The 16062-nt window shown below is 37.8% G+C and overlaps 1 protein-coding gene across 26 annotated transcripts in view; it reads right to left on the bottom strand.

Annotated features, from left to right (window-relative positions):
• Window positions 1-16062, bottom strand: part of RBFOX1 (RNA binding fox-1 homolog 1) — a 955581-nt gene that overhangs the window by 133432 nt on the left and 806087 nt on the right. For all 26 annotated transcript variants that reach the window (XM_037386459.1, XM_037386456.1, XM_037386452.1 and 23 more), the window contains one exon: window positions 7783-8025. In XM_037386459.1, the coding sequence (XP_037242356.1) occupies window positions 7783-8025 (243 nt within the window). The remainder of the gene's footprint in view (window positions 1-7782; window positions 8026-16062) is intronic.

The following is a 16062-nucleotide window of genomic DNA, read 5'->3' as shown; positions in this document are numbered from 1 at the left end:
TCAGGTTTAATTACTGTGTTACAATGTGAAGCAAAGATGCAGAAGGTCAAATACAAAGTTGTAATGAGCTATTTCACCATACCAAGATCCCGTTTGAAATTTATGCTCAGTTTATTCAGCAAAATGTGCAATAAATGTTTTTCTCAATGCATCAGAACCCGAAGCACAGCCAAAGCATTTGGATGCCACAGCTACTTAGACTGCATAGAGAGAAGACAAAGTCAATAATGGAACATGTAGAAGGATTGGTATTGAGCAGCAGCCCAAGAGCCAACACAAAGTTGTCTATTGATAACACAAGAAAACTCAAAAAAATAATATTGTTAACTTGTTCAGGGCCAAGCAGGGAGAAAATTGTTTAGTTGGTCAATTAAACTTGACAGATCAAAAATTAATTGGTAATGCTTTTTAGAATAAATGTTTCAAGTTGGAGTAATATGATCATATCTCTGGTTGATAATGTGATTGAAAAGACCTCTGCAATGTTTTCTACTTTAAATCTGCCTTAGAGTTGGCTGGAATTACCTGCTCAAGTGATCGAAGAACTGTTATTCAGCCCCACAATGAACATTCAGAGGGGTATTCAATGGTGTTCAGCTAATTTATTTGAGCAAACATTACTAGAGATGAAGGAGCATAATTGCTGTCTTTATCCCTGCGTGGGGTTTTTGTTTTTGGGGAGGACCTTCAGCTTTATTACTTCACTGATTTCAAGCACTTAAAAATCATGCGAGGAAGTTAAAATTGCAATATCTCAACACCCAACCCCCCCACCCCAAATAATAATTGTCATGCCTTCTGTTTCAATATCACATTTGAAATCTTTTCTTGCTATGAGAATCAAAAGGAAAAAGAAGCCACGGTGACACCTAAATCACAAGGACCAGTTACCGAGATTTCAGAACACAAGATGCGCTGATAGGCATGCAGTGGCACAGTCAGCTGGCAGCATGACAGCTGCTCTCCTCACACCAGGTACCCACTCACAGAATGACAAGTACTTTCCCGCAGTAAAGCCCAACTCAGCAACACAGGAAAAGGAGAGGTGGTTATCTCCTTACCAGGCAAAACAACTAAGTACGCAAACAGCCACTTTTTAAACAGTATCATAGAAAACAGTTGCTTTAAGGTTTTGTGTATCCTTGAGAAAAATCTATTTTAGAGCATGCACTGACACATGTAGCTGCGAAAGTGAGCAATACGTTCCTGCTATTCCTTAGCATAAGCAAAGAAACACATGTGGGGCATAGTTACAAAGTTTACACGCAGGGCTCTCAGCAAGGAAGCCTCTTAGAAGGAATAATGCCTATGATCACAAGTCATTACCGTGCCTTGCCAAACCAGCACAGCATTATGTTATCTATTTGGGATGTCAGTTTTGATCTCTTTACTATAGAGTAGGAGCCGGACCAGGTTGCTCGCTTCTGCAGCTCTGAAGCACTCGGGGTCTTGAAAAAAGCTCCTTGAAATATTTTCTTCAAGTAGCAGTTGGGACCAAATATAATAGGTAGTATAAATGAAATAGCATACCATGCTGATACAATAGCCTACACCAGCAGGATATGATTTAGATGAATAAACACTGCTGTAACAATTGTCAAATTATTATCAGCCATCTAGCATACTGGTGGCAAACATCTATAGACAAAAATACAGAATGGAAATAGAATAAAAACTGGGTCATTGATAGTAGTTGGGAAAAAAAAAAAATCTATGTGGAAATCTGACTTGCAAGACAGCCCACTTCATGATGAAAAGTTCCTTGCTCCTCCACAGAAGGAGCACAGTCCTCTGAGTGCCACTGGTTTGAGACACACTGTTGTAAAAACAGCTGATGGACAACTGTAAACCAAGTAGGATATAGCCCGCTGATTAATATGGAATAGAATTTCTTGAAACAGCTAACGTATCTCACATCCTCGGGAGATGGACAGATCAGGAATAAAATAGTAGGAAAGCAAGAGTGGAAGAACAATCAAGTTCAACATGGTGAATACTTTTCCAGTCCAGAGCATCACTAAGCCTTCCCAAATCCTTAGATGAAGAGATATCCTCTGAGATATGACTAAGGAATGGACAAGCCTGGACATAATTAACACCAAGAAAAGAAACCATCAAACTTACAAGCCATTAAGATCTCAAAGAACATACACAATTTCAAGGTAAAGCAGGACAACAGTTACAACAGACATGCAGTATCTAATATATCAGTTATTCTCACACAGTAGAGTATCAAGTTCATTGGATGCCACATGAGGAACTTTGGTAGTAACCAAGCTGAAATTTAGTCCTAACAGCAAACTTATACATAAAATACCTCATCATCTTCAGTGATCACAGCCAAAGCACACCTTTGCACTACATGTCTTCCACAGGACCTCAGCAGCACTGCATCCCCATGCCACCCTGGTTATTGATTCAGAACCACTTCGGACAGAAAAGCACTATGCACTGATCCACCCACACTCCTCCAAGTAACCTGCTTTTTCCCTCCAGGACTCCTATCCAAGCACACAACTTATCAAGGCTTTTCAGCCTGTGGAATCTGGTGAAGTCCCTGCCCAAGGCAGAAAGCCTGCACAAGAGGCTCGAGTTTTCTCTAATGCAAAAGTAGAATGAAGTTTAGGGCAGAATATTTTTTGTACACACACACACACAACACAGAGCATTATTAAAACCTCAGTTTTTACCATACCATATTTACTTTCATTATTAGTATAAGACACTTAGAATAGGAAACACTACAGAAAAAACATTTACTTTAATATTACTGCTTTCTTACACATGCCCAGTAAACGCCCTTTGTATCTACATACTCATTGCCCACTGACATCAACATAAGTTGAGCATGAAAACCACAGGCAAAAACTGAACAAGTTTTACTCTCGGAACAATGTATGTACAATGTGTTTGCATATATACATATGTACACAGGTAAAAGGTGATATGATATTTCATAAAATGATCAAAAGTCTGTCTTAAAAATACGTTAAAATATGTAACTATTTAACATAACACTCAAACCCACTCTGCAAAATCATCAGACATTACTTTTACCATAACTTTGTAACACACTTACCATTGATCCATCCTTCTTGAAAGAAGCAATTTACTATTTTTGTTAATGACTAAAAGCACGTTTGATGCTATGCAACTCCAAAAGTCTACCAACCAGCACTTAAATAACCCAGTACTGGATGAGTATTGATTGTGCATATACTCAGATGGACTACTTCCTTGATTAAAGTTAAACAAATATATTGATCCAAAAAGATGAAAACCGTATTATTCAGAAAAGACTCAAAGTAACTTTTGACAGTATTTTATTACCTACAGAAGATTTTGTATTATTTCAGCTAAATCATCCTGTCTTTGAACATTTACTTCCCTTTTATCTGGTATATTTTCTCCTGTTTCACAGCATCTGAATATGAAGTTAGCAATCCCTATACATGCAATCTAAGAACCTCTTGTGCCAAACACTTACCCTAATAGAATCTTGTTTTACACTTTTTTAGCAAGTAATGGATAAAAAAAAAAAAAAAAAAAAAAATCACTAGGAAGTACACTTTTTGGAAGTACAAAAGAATTTCTCACCCCACATCCTCACTGCTAGATGAATGTCCATTAAATTACATGTGAATTGATTAAGGATAACATGCAGAAAAGTCTTAACAATATCAGAACATTCCATACTCCTCAATTGCAATTTTCAAAGAGCTTGGTAGTCAATTCAAGCGAAAGCAAGCAAGACTGTTCTCTCTTAACTGAAAAGAACTTTGGAATCAAACTAGGAGAGAAGTGGAAGGAAAATGGCAGTTTTTTTGATAGGGTAGATACCCAAGGCAGTTGGAAGTCCACAGAAAGTCACTGCTACAAAGGACAAAAGATACCCAGAGCATTATATGCAGATATTATGTGTGCTCCCTGGAGCAGGTCAAGGTATAAAAAGGGTCTGTGCAATAGTTTGTTGTAAAAAGTAAAATCCAAGAGGAAAAAAAAGGATCCCTTCCTATTAAGTTCTCAGCAAAATATTTTAGTTTTAATCAAAGAAAAGCATACACTCTCTTCTGATCAGATTTGCCTGCTTTAATAGCATATAGAAAATACTATATATTCTGTAATCCTGTATTTATTAATGTCCCACACCAAGTCCAAGCTGGTTTCAAGCACTGTCATTTTGTCTTGGCAGTACTATACATCCAATTTGAAAGGCTCTGAGTGACCAAAGACAACACAGGAAACCTTTACTAGAGGCTACAGATTCTAGAAATCAAGTCTATAGATTTTCTATATTAAGAGCACTCTACTGTACACAAAATTGCAAACGTGTAATAAAACTGATGATCAGAATCTTGTTCAATTTGCAGCAAATTGGGATACCAACAGTGGTTCCAGCTGGGCTGGGATCACACTGTGATGTAGTAAAGGAATCAACAAAAGTTGCATGGAACCTTTCGATTTTTATCTCTATTATTTATAACTTTATCGAGGTTTAGGTAGCACTAGACCCAATGTGAGCTCTAGCTTCCAGTGTCTAATTCTTTCAGACAAAAAGAAAGAAACTGGGACACAGAAAAAGCCAGGGTATGTGCCTAGCCTCACTGTGCAGTAAGATCTTCATGGATGTGGTTAAGTCACTTCTGGTACTAGTTCTACAAATTAGATACAGTGCCCTGCAGTTTATTAGCTTTGTATTTCAAACTTTTATGATGCATTTTTAGAATATCTCCAGCTTCACATGTACATAAATATGCACATGAATAAGAAAATTCAAAAATTGCTCTTGCCTCCAATAGCTTGCCTAATCCACATTAATCACAGCAGCATTCTTTTGTGAAAGACTGATCAATTGATCATTCGTCTTATAATGTTTACTGAAAGGAAACTATGTAAAAATATTGGAAACTACCAGGGCTACTATGTCCCCACATCAATTCAACTTAAAATTCTTGAAGACTCAAACCCAGCTATTCTAAAAACGAGCAGGAACTGGAAAGAAGTATTTTTTTTCCTTCAACAATAAAGACCACATGGAGTTACAAAGTTGACACAGTGCTATTGAAGCTCTGTTTCATAATAAAAACATATATTATTGAACCTACAGAGAGATGTACACAGCTGAACCCTCGTAACGTTACAAAGCCCCTGTCAAATCTGCCTGGGATCTATCTGCATATACTTATATATAATCTCTGTACAGCATGTTAAGTGAAATGCTAATGAGACACTGTGTAACAGATTTTAGAACTAGGTACCCATAATTAAATTGTGCAAACAATATTTGACTGTGTGTTTGTAAAACTAACCTGTGAGTAATGTGTTAAATGTCAAAGCTACTTTGAACAATGTAGATCAACAGAGATACACTTCTTGTAAACTTGTATTTTCAATGCATTGTTCTCCAGGGAGGAATAGTATCCGTTGCAATTTAGAAAAAAAACATATATATTTTTTTTCAAACAAAACAAACCAAAACTTTCTCAAAAATACCTTAAAGTCAAAAGTAAGGAAATCTAATTCTTTATAAACAGCATGGGAGCTACTTCAAAACATTATGCACATTCTTCTGTAAAAAAGGAAAGAGGAAGGCAAGAAAAGGTTCCAAATAAAAAGAGCAAATAACTATACTATATTCCCCAAATACAAAAGGTTAGTGGAATTGAAGTATTATCCTTCAGAGAATGGAAATTCACTCCATGTGGAACCAGAAGGGAGAAAGTGTATGACAGGTAAAATATAAGTTGGATATTAGGAAGGCAAAAAGGAAATAAGAAAAGCAGATAGCAAAGGATACAAAAACAAATAACAATAAAGCCTATTAGTATATCAGAAGCAGGAAACTTTCAAGGGAATCATTGGATTTGCTAGAGCTGGGATTGAATACAGCACCTGAAGAAGATAAGGGCATTGCAGACAATCCAAATTATTTCTTTTCATCAGCCTTTGCCATGGAAAATGTTGGAAAAAACGCATACCTGACTTTTCTGATAAAGAGACTAACACTTCTTCAAACTGAAAAATCAAAAAGGGGTGAAGAAACACAATAAATTGAAAGCAATAAATGATGAGGGATGAGCTCCTGTCCCACTCACATCGACAGGTGTTTTACCATTGATTTTCGCACTACACAGTCTTTTACTTCAGAACTGAACAACAGACCAACAGTTTCAAAGTATGAAACAGCTGAGCTGGGCATTGCAGTGGACTGTTCAGTGTGCAGCTGTGGTCAAAAGAGCAAGCAGAATAGCAGAATATAAAAGGAATGAGACAGGGACAGTAGGAAAGATCATACCTTTAATCACTGTCCAATCTTTTCTGGAGAATCTATTCAGCTTAGGGTTCCTGCTCTAAACCAGCAACAGTGCATATGGCAAGAGTTTGACAACAGTAAAAAATAATTATGGAAGATAATTTTAAAAGGTAGAAAGAACCAGGAAGTTAACTTAGCAAAGAGATGAATAAGAGGGGACACTGCAGAGCTGCAAAGGATGCTATAAGATATATGTAAATAGGATGGTATGCAACTTAAACTTTCTCACACCACTAAAGCAAAGGCCCAATCAGGGCAATAAAAAGTTACCATGTCAAAAATAATATGCCCAAAACATTTTACTGCATAAACTGCAAAACTATGTAATTAATTCACAAAGACATCTCTATGATAATCACAAGGAATATTTTTGTGCGATTGATATTGCTTTTCTTTCTTGTTGATACCCATATAAAGAAATCAGTGACACAGCAATAAATATAAATCCTCGGAAAACTCATTTAAGGGAGCGTGCTTTCCCTTTTCTCTTGCTCTAATGCATGAAACTTTTCAGGTTTGACATATGCCAGGGAAGGAAGGGAAGGAAAGATGAGGTATGGAGCACGGTGGCAGCAAGGACAAGGACAGCTAGCAGAGGTGTTTCAAGCACATGCTCAAATTGCAGCATGCTGTCTGTTCTGTGTTAGATCCTACACATGTAATACAGGTGGTTGATGGCTCAGAAATCTGCCAGATGCTGGCACTGGATATATTGGGTCCCAATCTAAAATAAAGACAGAAGCACTGTGTGAAATCTGTGACTTAAACTACAAGGTAGGGCCATCCAAGGCATCTCTTGCATAATTCATGACACTTCAGAACTCCATGTATAAATCAAATAGAAGGGAACTTTATCATTTCTGCTCTGTTGAGCACAGATCCACAGACAACTTTGGTAATGGCTGCACAAACAAGCTCTCTGGAAAATACAGCATTACAGACATGCTCTTCACAATCGTCATTCACACAGTTCTGCAAGTAATTGTAGTATAGTGTCATTCAATGAACACTTCTATGAAAAACTACTCATAAGTGGCAAAAATACAGATGCCATTAAAAATAATAATATGAGTCTGGTTTGGGGTGGGTTGTTTTTTCATTTGGGTAGGGTTTTTTCCCCAAATAACTGCTTACAACCACTCTTTTGCAATGTTTTTCCATGTTGGACTTAGTCAAACTTTATTATATGACTCATGGTCTTGTTATTAATCACTTTGTCTAATACTGAAGCAAACTACAGATTCTACAAAGCTCCCACACTTAACTAAGAGGCTCCAAAAGCAGCAAAATTATATTCCTCAAGTTCAACGGTAAACTTTGACAGACTTTCAACCCTGAAACAGTGAGCAATCCTAGCACAAACAAAGAGCAAAACTATTCAGTGTAACATAAGGATAAATGTTATCAATAAAGACACATGTAACTTCTTGAACCACACTGCTTTAGAAATATCTGTAACCTTGACTTACTGTGGCTGTGCCGGAGACAGTTTGTGCATTTGTGTCAGCTGCACTCTGTTCAGAGTGTGTCTGGGCAGGAGGGTACATGTTTAACGTGTGCTCTGGAACAGTGGTTTGGCCTGTGTAGTCTGGAGCTGGATGAGGATGTGGGGCTGTGTATTCTGCAGGGATACCGTTCTGAGGTGGAGCAAACTGGGCTGAGGCATAAGGCTGTGCCATTGTGTCAGGAGGTGCTGTAGCTTCCTGATTACCCTGTAGAATTAAAGGAAAAAAGAGGAAGAAGAAATGTGGTGTGAGATAAAATAAGCCATGATCCTGCACATGTAACGCAGAAAGCGATGATAAGAATTCTGCTAAGATTGCTGGCCCAAAAAGGGCACAACAGCTGTTTCTTGAGGAGAAAATTTCTTATCTGAATTAAATCCACTGTGCCAACCCTATTAAATCTTACTATAATTAGACAAACAAATCTGCTGTTCTATGGATAATGGTAGACTATTCTTTAACTGGGAAAGGTCAGCGAAATCTACCTGAACTAATGCCTCAACCCAGACAATGAGGAGGAAAAAAGCTCGGTTTGTTCCCAAGGCTGCTGAGCGTGACTGCCAATCCAGAGCTCTGATAAGGTAAGCCCATGGCCAGCGATCCACTCTGACCTGCCCTCCACAGAACACAATACTGCAACCTACACACAGCACGGTAACCATACACTGAAAATATTTTATGAAACAACGCTCTACGAGATATCCAGAAATACTCCGAGGTACACCGTATTGAGCAACTGCACGAAACAAATGCGAAAAAAATAATGAGATCCACTCAAAATCATAAGCATTTGAATCTAAAAATACATCAAGATCTTCACATAAAAGAAAAATTCTATGCTGTAGGCTGTCAAAAGAAATAGATTTAAGAGCTTTCGAGGCTTTAAATTTGAAGACAACAGTATTTTATTTCCATATTACAATAAGCCTATACAATTAAACACAAATGCCCTCATCTCTTCATAAACAGATCCATCTTTCTCTTTGATATAATGAAGGATAGTTGAGCATGTTAATTTAGCAGAGACGTCTGACTAAATGCTCTGCTCATACTAAACAGTAATTATTCTAGGGGAGGAAATGTACAGAACAAGCCTTCAGAACCTACATAAAAGTTGTCCAAAACATAACGCTGCAGATGAAACAGCATTAGAGGCCATTAATACAGAGACTATCCCAAACTCAGACGAACTGATTTACAGGATAAAATTATCCCTCTAGGTATCAAGTAATGTAAAAAATTAATATTTGAGTAAAATTCCAATTAGTCTTCTAAATACTCTGCCATTCTCCCACCAAAACATGTACAAATAACTGCACAGGACTAATGTAGGGATTTTGCTTATTTGTACACATCAGTCCCTGTCTTCCAAATATCAGAACAGGCTGCATGAATAAAAGACATTGTTTTGCATTTTGTACTTCAGGACATTTCCAGCCCATTTCAACGAATTATGACATAATTATTAATGACATCATTTCTCTGACCTGAACTGGTCCTAAACTCAAGAGCTTTTAAGAATTTGCAAAACCACAGCACAGAAATAAGTTTTGGTGCATGGCAGGCTGAGAAGGGAAAATTAAATTTTCCTTTGTAAAAGGTACTCATTGTGCCCCCCAAAATTAAAAGTTTATATCAGCAATAAAACCCTCCCTAATTTTAATCCCATTCTTGCATCTGTTTTAGTGTATGGCCTTGGACAAGTAGTTTACATTGCTTCATTCGACCATCTTTAAAAAATGAGAACAGTGACAAATACGTACTTCACAGGGTTAAGTCAGCAGGTTTCATTTGCATATATCTACAATCATTCCAAGGTTAATGCTGCACTGATACTGGCTCTGCTTAAATTTCAGTGGAGGTTAAAAAGTCTTGTAAATGTATACTTATACCCTCTCATATTAAAATGGCAAGGTCCCTTTCTTATTTCTTTTACCTAATACTTTCACTATTAAAAAAAAAATAAAATAAACCCTAGATTCAGTAAAACCCAGCAATGATTGGATTACACCAACGTCATTTATGAAATTTTAAAGAATTATTTTTAAAAACTTGGGGGGCAGGCAGGCCACCTTAAATTTTTAATCAAATATTTTAGGAGGGACTTCAGCAAGCGGTAAGAATGAACAACAGCAAATCAAACTTCTGCCTGTACAAGCATTTTCACTGTGCTGGCTTTGAAAAACAGTAGCTGGTTACTACTGGTCCTTAAGCTATTCCTTCATGTCAGATGCTAAACATGGCATTAGAGTCAGCAGCTGTTAAAAGAGAACAATAATGGCAACAAAGGGACCAAGGGCTAATGTCCAGGTGCATTTGATCTAAAGGTTTTTATACCACCTCCAGCCCTAAACCAGATGTTACTGAGACCCCCACTGTTTCTCATTAACCTTGACAGCAGTTCCATGAGACCCTAATTAATATTCAAAGCATTTACACTTAGTGCTAATTACAGCTAATATTTAATTAAGAGGGTTGAACTTTCATATTATTTTTACCAGCAACTGCAAACAACTCACTTTTTAGATTTATCATAAAATGGCAAACTGCACTGGCAATTCCAGAACCTTCACATTGCTGAGACCCTTCCACCTCTTTCATTAGGCTTGTTAAGCTGAGATCTGGATCACTCATTTATAACCGAGACCCCATTAATATGTAAACAACGAAGGGTTAGGGGGTTGCCTGTTTTGGGGTTTTTTTTCATTATTTTATAAATATATATATAAACATTCTACATACATATTTTTCAGGGATTTACAGCTTTACAGTTAAACAAGCAACCGCCCCCATACTTAGGGCACTGGCACACAAGATTATCAGTCCAGGAACTGCATATTCATTAAGTTGTTGGGGGGGGGGGGGGGCGGGGAGAGGGGTGGAAACACTAGAGAAATTACACTTGCACGCTCTACTGTAGGCCATAAGTTTAAAATAACACTGACAATAAATCGGAGTTGTTTGATTCTTAAAACCACTGTCTACTGTAGCCTTTCCTAGCCTTTAAAATTAAAGTGAATTTATGATTCACAATTAATTCTATAGACACAGTATTACAATGAAGTATAAAAGCATGGATGTATAAACATGCTCTTTACTACTTACAGGGGTATCAAGCCAGTAGCTTATTATTTAGAATATGGAATTATATTAAGAACAATGTAGTGTTGACTGACACACATTTGTATATATATGCAGTTGATGAAAACCCCAGACTACAGAGACAGATATATTTGAGCAGACTTCAGAGAACCAAAAATTCTTTAAATATAATCACCAAAAATGTCCCTTTATTGTGCTCCTTACAAGACAATGAAGTAAAATGAATAAAGGAAATAACAGACCTAGTGCATTAAGCTGAAAATATGAAATGGCCCTAAAAAGCAACAGGAAATATTGATCCTAAATTAGCCTATGAAGTTAGGTATCAGAGTAATCTCAAAACTGCGGATGACAGCACACAGACATCACTTAATACAACCTAGGCATGAGAGGCTAAACAGAAGTTGTCCCTTCAGATTCAGTTCCAAGTATCTTTAAGATTAAATGACCCCTTAATGCTCACTTTGTGCATGGTTTTTAATAAAGTAGTTGTTGGCAACAGAAAGAAGAACAAAGAATGGCAGACAGTCAGGCTCTGCTAAATGTTCTGGCTCGAGTTTTAATGAAAACCACATTTCAACTGAAAAATATGCTTTACGTGGCAGTGTATAAAATAAAAATTATTGCTTTCTGGTTAAATGTTGAACTCTAAAGAACAAAAAAAGAAAGCATTCTGATGATGTAGGTAAGTGAAGTCACTTCTATTCCGTATGTATTGCTCTATTTGAAGAAAAGCTTAGAATTTAAAATGCTCCTGGTATCTCAGATCTCAACATGCCTTTTCAGCATCTTCTGCTCTGAAAGGATTTCATAATTAAGAAATGCATGAAAAGCGTCAAAACATAATAAAGCAAGCTTGTTATGTTTGTACACAAAAGAGAGCACAGAAAACATTACTTATGCAGTGTTCCTTTTTAAAAACACATTTGCAGCATAAAAATGTATTCAATGAAAACCTTTCTGCTTGCCTGCATTTTAAAGTCTAACTAACAGTTTATTGTTTGTTTTACTCTATTTTCTGTTTGGTGCATTTTGTTTCTTTGGCAAGAGATATTTCACATTTGGAGAAAGCCTCTCATACTGTAGTTAAATGAGCCAAACTGCATCGTATCCTTAGGGCACGGAAACAAAGAAGAAAAATGCAACATTACTCCCTAAACCTGCTGGTTACACAAACAGCTCAGTTAGATATATCAAGCACAGCAGAGATACATAACCGCCACCGTAGTTTGCCCTCCTTCAGACTTAAGCAACAAAGCACGTATTAGGAGTCTTGCATGCAGTGGTGCAGCTGGTTATAAGAAATGCCCTGGCTGAACTAAAATCAAGAGTTTCAAGTGAAAATAAAAGTGAAAATACCTGCTGTACCATCCTGCTCCCTTTATTCTCCATAAACTTAGCAGCTGCTCTAGTCCCAGGCCATACAGCATCTGCCCAAAGCAAGCATCAATTATGGATGAGGGCGTGTGAGCAATGTAATGTGTGCATGAGTGTGGATGATAGGGGTGTTGAAGGAGGGGGAGCTAATGCAAGGCTTACTGACCTCCCTCTCAACATCTGACTGCTCCCAAAACCTAATCCAGATGGGACTCTTTCAGTTTTGCAGGGCCTCGCCCCATCAATCACAGCAGGCCACTCCTCTGTCTCCTGCTACTAGTTATAGAGTGCACCACTGAGCAGATGATTACACACAGAAGAAGAAAAAACACAGCTTGACTACATTAATAGCTGTTTAAAAAACATTAGAAATGCTACTATGCAAGTTGCCGGAAGCAGAACGTTTTTGTTTTAAAATTAAGACGGCTGTATTCAAAGTTTCAAAACCCACTAAACTTCCAGCGCTCTGGCTTTGTGATAGCATGGTGTACAGGACCATGTGTGCATTTCTGTGTGATTAATTCCTCCTTCATGTGGTAGAGTTAATACCAGTAAGACTGTTATTTTAAAGTTGCTGAACTCCACAACTTCATCTATACTGAACTAGCCTGTTTTAGATTAAATGTACTTTATCCTTCCATACAAATGAAATACTGTTTCCTTTTTTGTTTCATTTCATGACATCCCTCTTCCTTAGCTAGGGAAATATTTCAGAAATGCTTCCAAGGTTTAGTTCTGTGAGGCACTTGAAGCAACTTAAAGCTTCACTATTAAAGGAACTTTCCCAGATGCTCTGAAGGTAGTTTAAAATTATTAAACTTCTAATTAAGTCACATAATAAAGAAAAAACAAACAACCCAACCAAAAAAACCCCCACAACCCATCCCAAACACCAGCCTAAGAAGATACAGACAGCCCCAAAGATTACACGTTTGTTGTCACTGTCGTGGACTGCAGACACAAGAATTCAGAAACAGGGCAGACCTGTGGTGTAGGAATTACTCTAACAAATGTTCAGGTTCCAAGGGATGGGCAGAACAGCAGATAAACAGCCATCAATTCATCATTAAATTTATATTCCAACTGAAATATATTGGATTTCTTGTAAGTGGCAGTGTAATTCTTCCAGATTTGTTGCTGGCACTCCCCAATTAATGATAATAAGGGCAGCCACTTCAAATTTTTCAGAAGGAATCAGACATCCGATCACGCTGGACAGATAATCACAAGTGACTGACTCTGCGAGCTTTCTCTGTTGTAGCTTAATTATCTGACCAGGCCACTTGACTCAGATCATTTGCTTCTGCAATCATACAAAATGAATTCTCCAGCCATCTCTCTTTTTTGGAAGGTTCAGCACAAAGCCAAATTCAGATTTCATTTAAAAAACAAATCTCATTCCAAAACAAGTGTATCCTCAAAACAAGAAAGGTAATGCACAATATTTTTTTTTTCAGAAAGCATAAGGGAAAAAGATAATAGTAAGTGGGCAAAAGAAAATGTCTTTACTACCTTAGCAAGAAAGTACTATCCCTTTACTCCTATTACAGAGAAGTATTAACTTTTGGTCCTCTTCACATATAACATACTGTATTTGAGTGAAAGTCATTGCTGTTGCTACTGCTACACATACATTTGAAAAGGAAATGCACATTTTGTGTCAGTGCCTGAAGTACGGAACAAACTAATGAAACACCACAACACCTAACCCTAGGAAACTTATATCCATTTACTCACATTTAACAGAAGGCAGCAAACAACAAAAACTAAGTCCTAGTCTGAATTTCTGCCTGCATTCAAGACCACATAGTATTATAGATGTGTAGATACATACAAAGAAGCATTCCCCTCTGACACCTTCATTCTTTCCAACTGTCTCTGCCGAAACTTTCCACAACTTTTATGACGCTGTGATTTATTACAATAGCTTTCCTTGTCCTACATTCCTACATGACAATTCTTTCTCTTGCTATTGCAAATGGCCCAAGTGGACATGACTGTCACCCTATTTGTTTTGTTTCCATGTTAACACCTAAATCTTCCTTTTATTTTTATTTTTTTTTTTAACTTAGGTTTCCTGCCTGTCCTTTCTCCAGTGCTAACTTTTAGGTATTTTATACAGGTCTTTTCAACTGCAACTCAATCTTCTATTCCACCAGTCAGTATTTTCCTTTTTTAAATACATAGTAAGATTTTTACAACCCATTTTGAAAACATGAGTCTCCAAAATTACCTGAAGACCCACATAGCAAGAGAATCTGGAGCATTCAGCAGGTGTATCTACAATTCATTTTCACAGTGAGAATTGATTTTTAAAACATTTTAAAAGGAAGGTATAAAAGGAGCTTGTCCTTTCCCACAAGTCAATATAGGAAAGTACACCTAATCTTATTTTACACCTTTACTGGAGCATGCTGAAGAAGACGATGCAGCATCCTTGTACCCAAATAGAAGAAAAAAAGAAAAAAAGGATTGGATTGTCAACATACAAGGGGCGTAAAAAGCTGCCTGGAGTGCTGGCCTTTAAAGAGTCAATATTTAGAAGTCTAACTGTCAGTCAGCTGTTAGCGTCAGCCCTTGGGCATCAAGGCCAGGTCCAAAACTGTTGAACATCTTCATAAGAGACTTTTATGAAGTGTCGGAATGCAAGTTCACCCATGACAGCAAATACGGGGAGCAGCTATGGGGGTCTTCAGAAGCTAAAGGAATGGGCTGACAACAACCTGATCAAAGCCCTGCTCTTGGGCCAGAACCACCCCTTGCATCCGTACAGGCTGTGGACCAAGTGCTGAGGGAGCAGCTCTGCGGGAAAGGGTCTGTGAGAGTCCTGGTGACCAGTAAGTTCGGTACGAATTGGCGCTCTGCATTTGAGGCAATAAAGGCTACCGGCACAGAGGGCTGCATTAGCAACAGGGTGGTCAGAGAGCTGAGGAAAGAGATCATTCCTCTCCGCACAGCGCTTGTGAGACAGCACCTGGAACACTGCCGGTCCGGAGTCCCCCAGGACAGAAGGTGTATTTGCAACGGGAGACACAGGAGAGGCTGAGGGAGCAGGTTTAGCATAGCCTGAAGAAGAGGGCACTACCAGACAACTTAATTGCATCTTCTCCAACTGAATGGTTACAGAGACAGAACCAGACTTTTTTTCAGAGGAACAGAGTGAAATTACAAGAAGCAACAGTCAAAAGTTTCAGAAAGCTAAATTCCAGTTGGATATAAAGACTAAAATAATGAATATGAGGGAGGTTAGGCACAGGAACACGCTGCAGAGAAGCTGTGGCATCTTGGAGACTTTTGAAACACAACTGGACAAGCCCCTGAGCAACCTGAACTGTGTTGTTATCCCTGATTAAAAAAGGATGCTGGGATTAGATGGCAACTGAAGTATCCTTCCAACCTGAATTACCGTACGATTCCATGTGGTTTCCACAGCAGCAGAATACCTTCAAGATGGATTTCATACTTTTATTCTATTCGTTGACTCTCTGCATAAGGTTTCACTGACAAGAAAGAAACTAGCTGCAACTTCTAGGCTTCTTTCTTTCCTCAAGAAACAGTATCTCAGTTATTTGAGATGGATTTAGAATGCTTTCTTAGAAAAATATATTTACATTTTTTTAATCCACAGCCAGAGAAGTATGAAAGTGGCAATCACTATAGTGCATGCAAGACAAGAACAGTTTCACAAACAATGCAAATTAATGTTGTGAACTGTGACATGTCTTAACTTTCTGCCAAATGTCGCTGTTTTTATCGTATATAGAG

Source organism: Falco rusticolus, chromosome 4 (genome assembly GCF_015220075.1).
Source record: "Falco rusticolus isolate bFalRus1 chromosome 4, bFalRus1.pri, whole genome shotgun sequence".
NCBI classification, from domain to species: Eukaryota; Metazoa; Chordata; class Aves; order Falconiformes; family Falconidae; genus Falco; species Falco rusticolus.
This window is presented reverse-complemented; position numbering and strand designations above follow the sequence as displayed.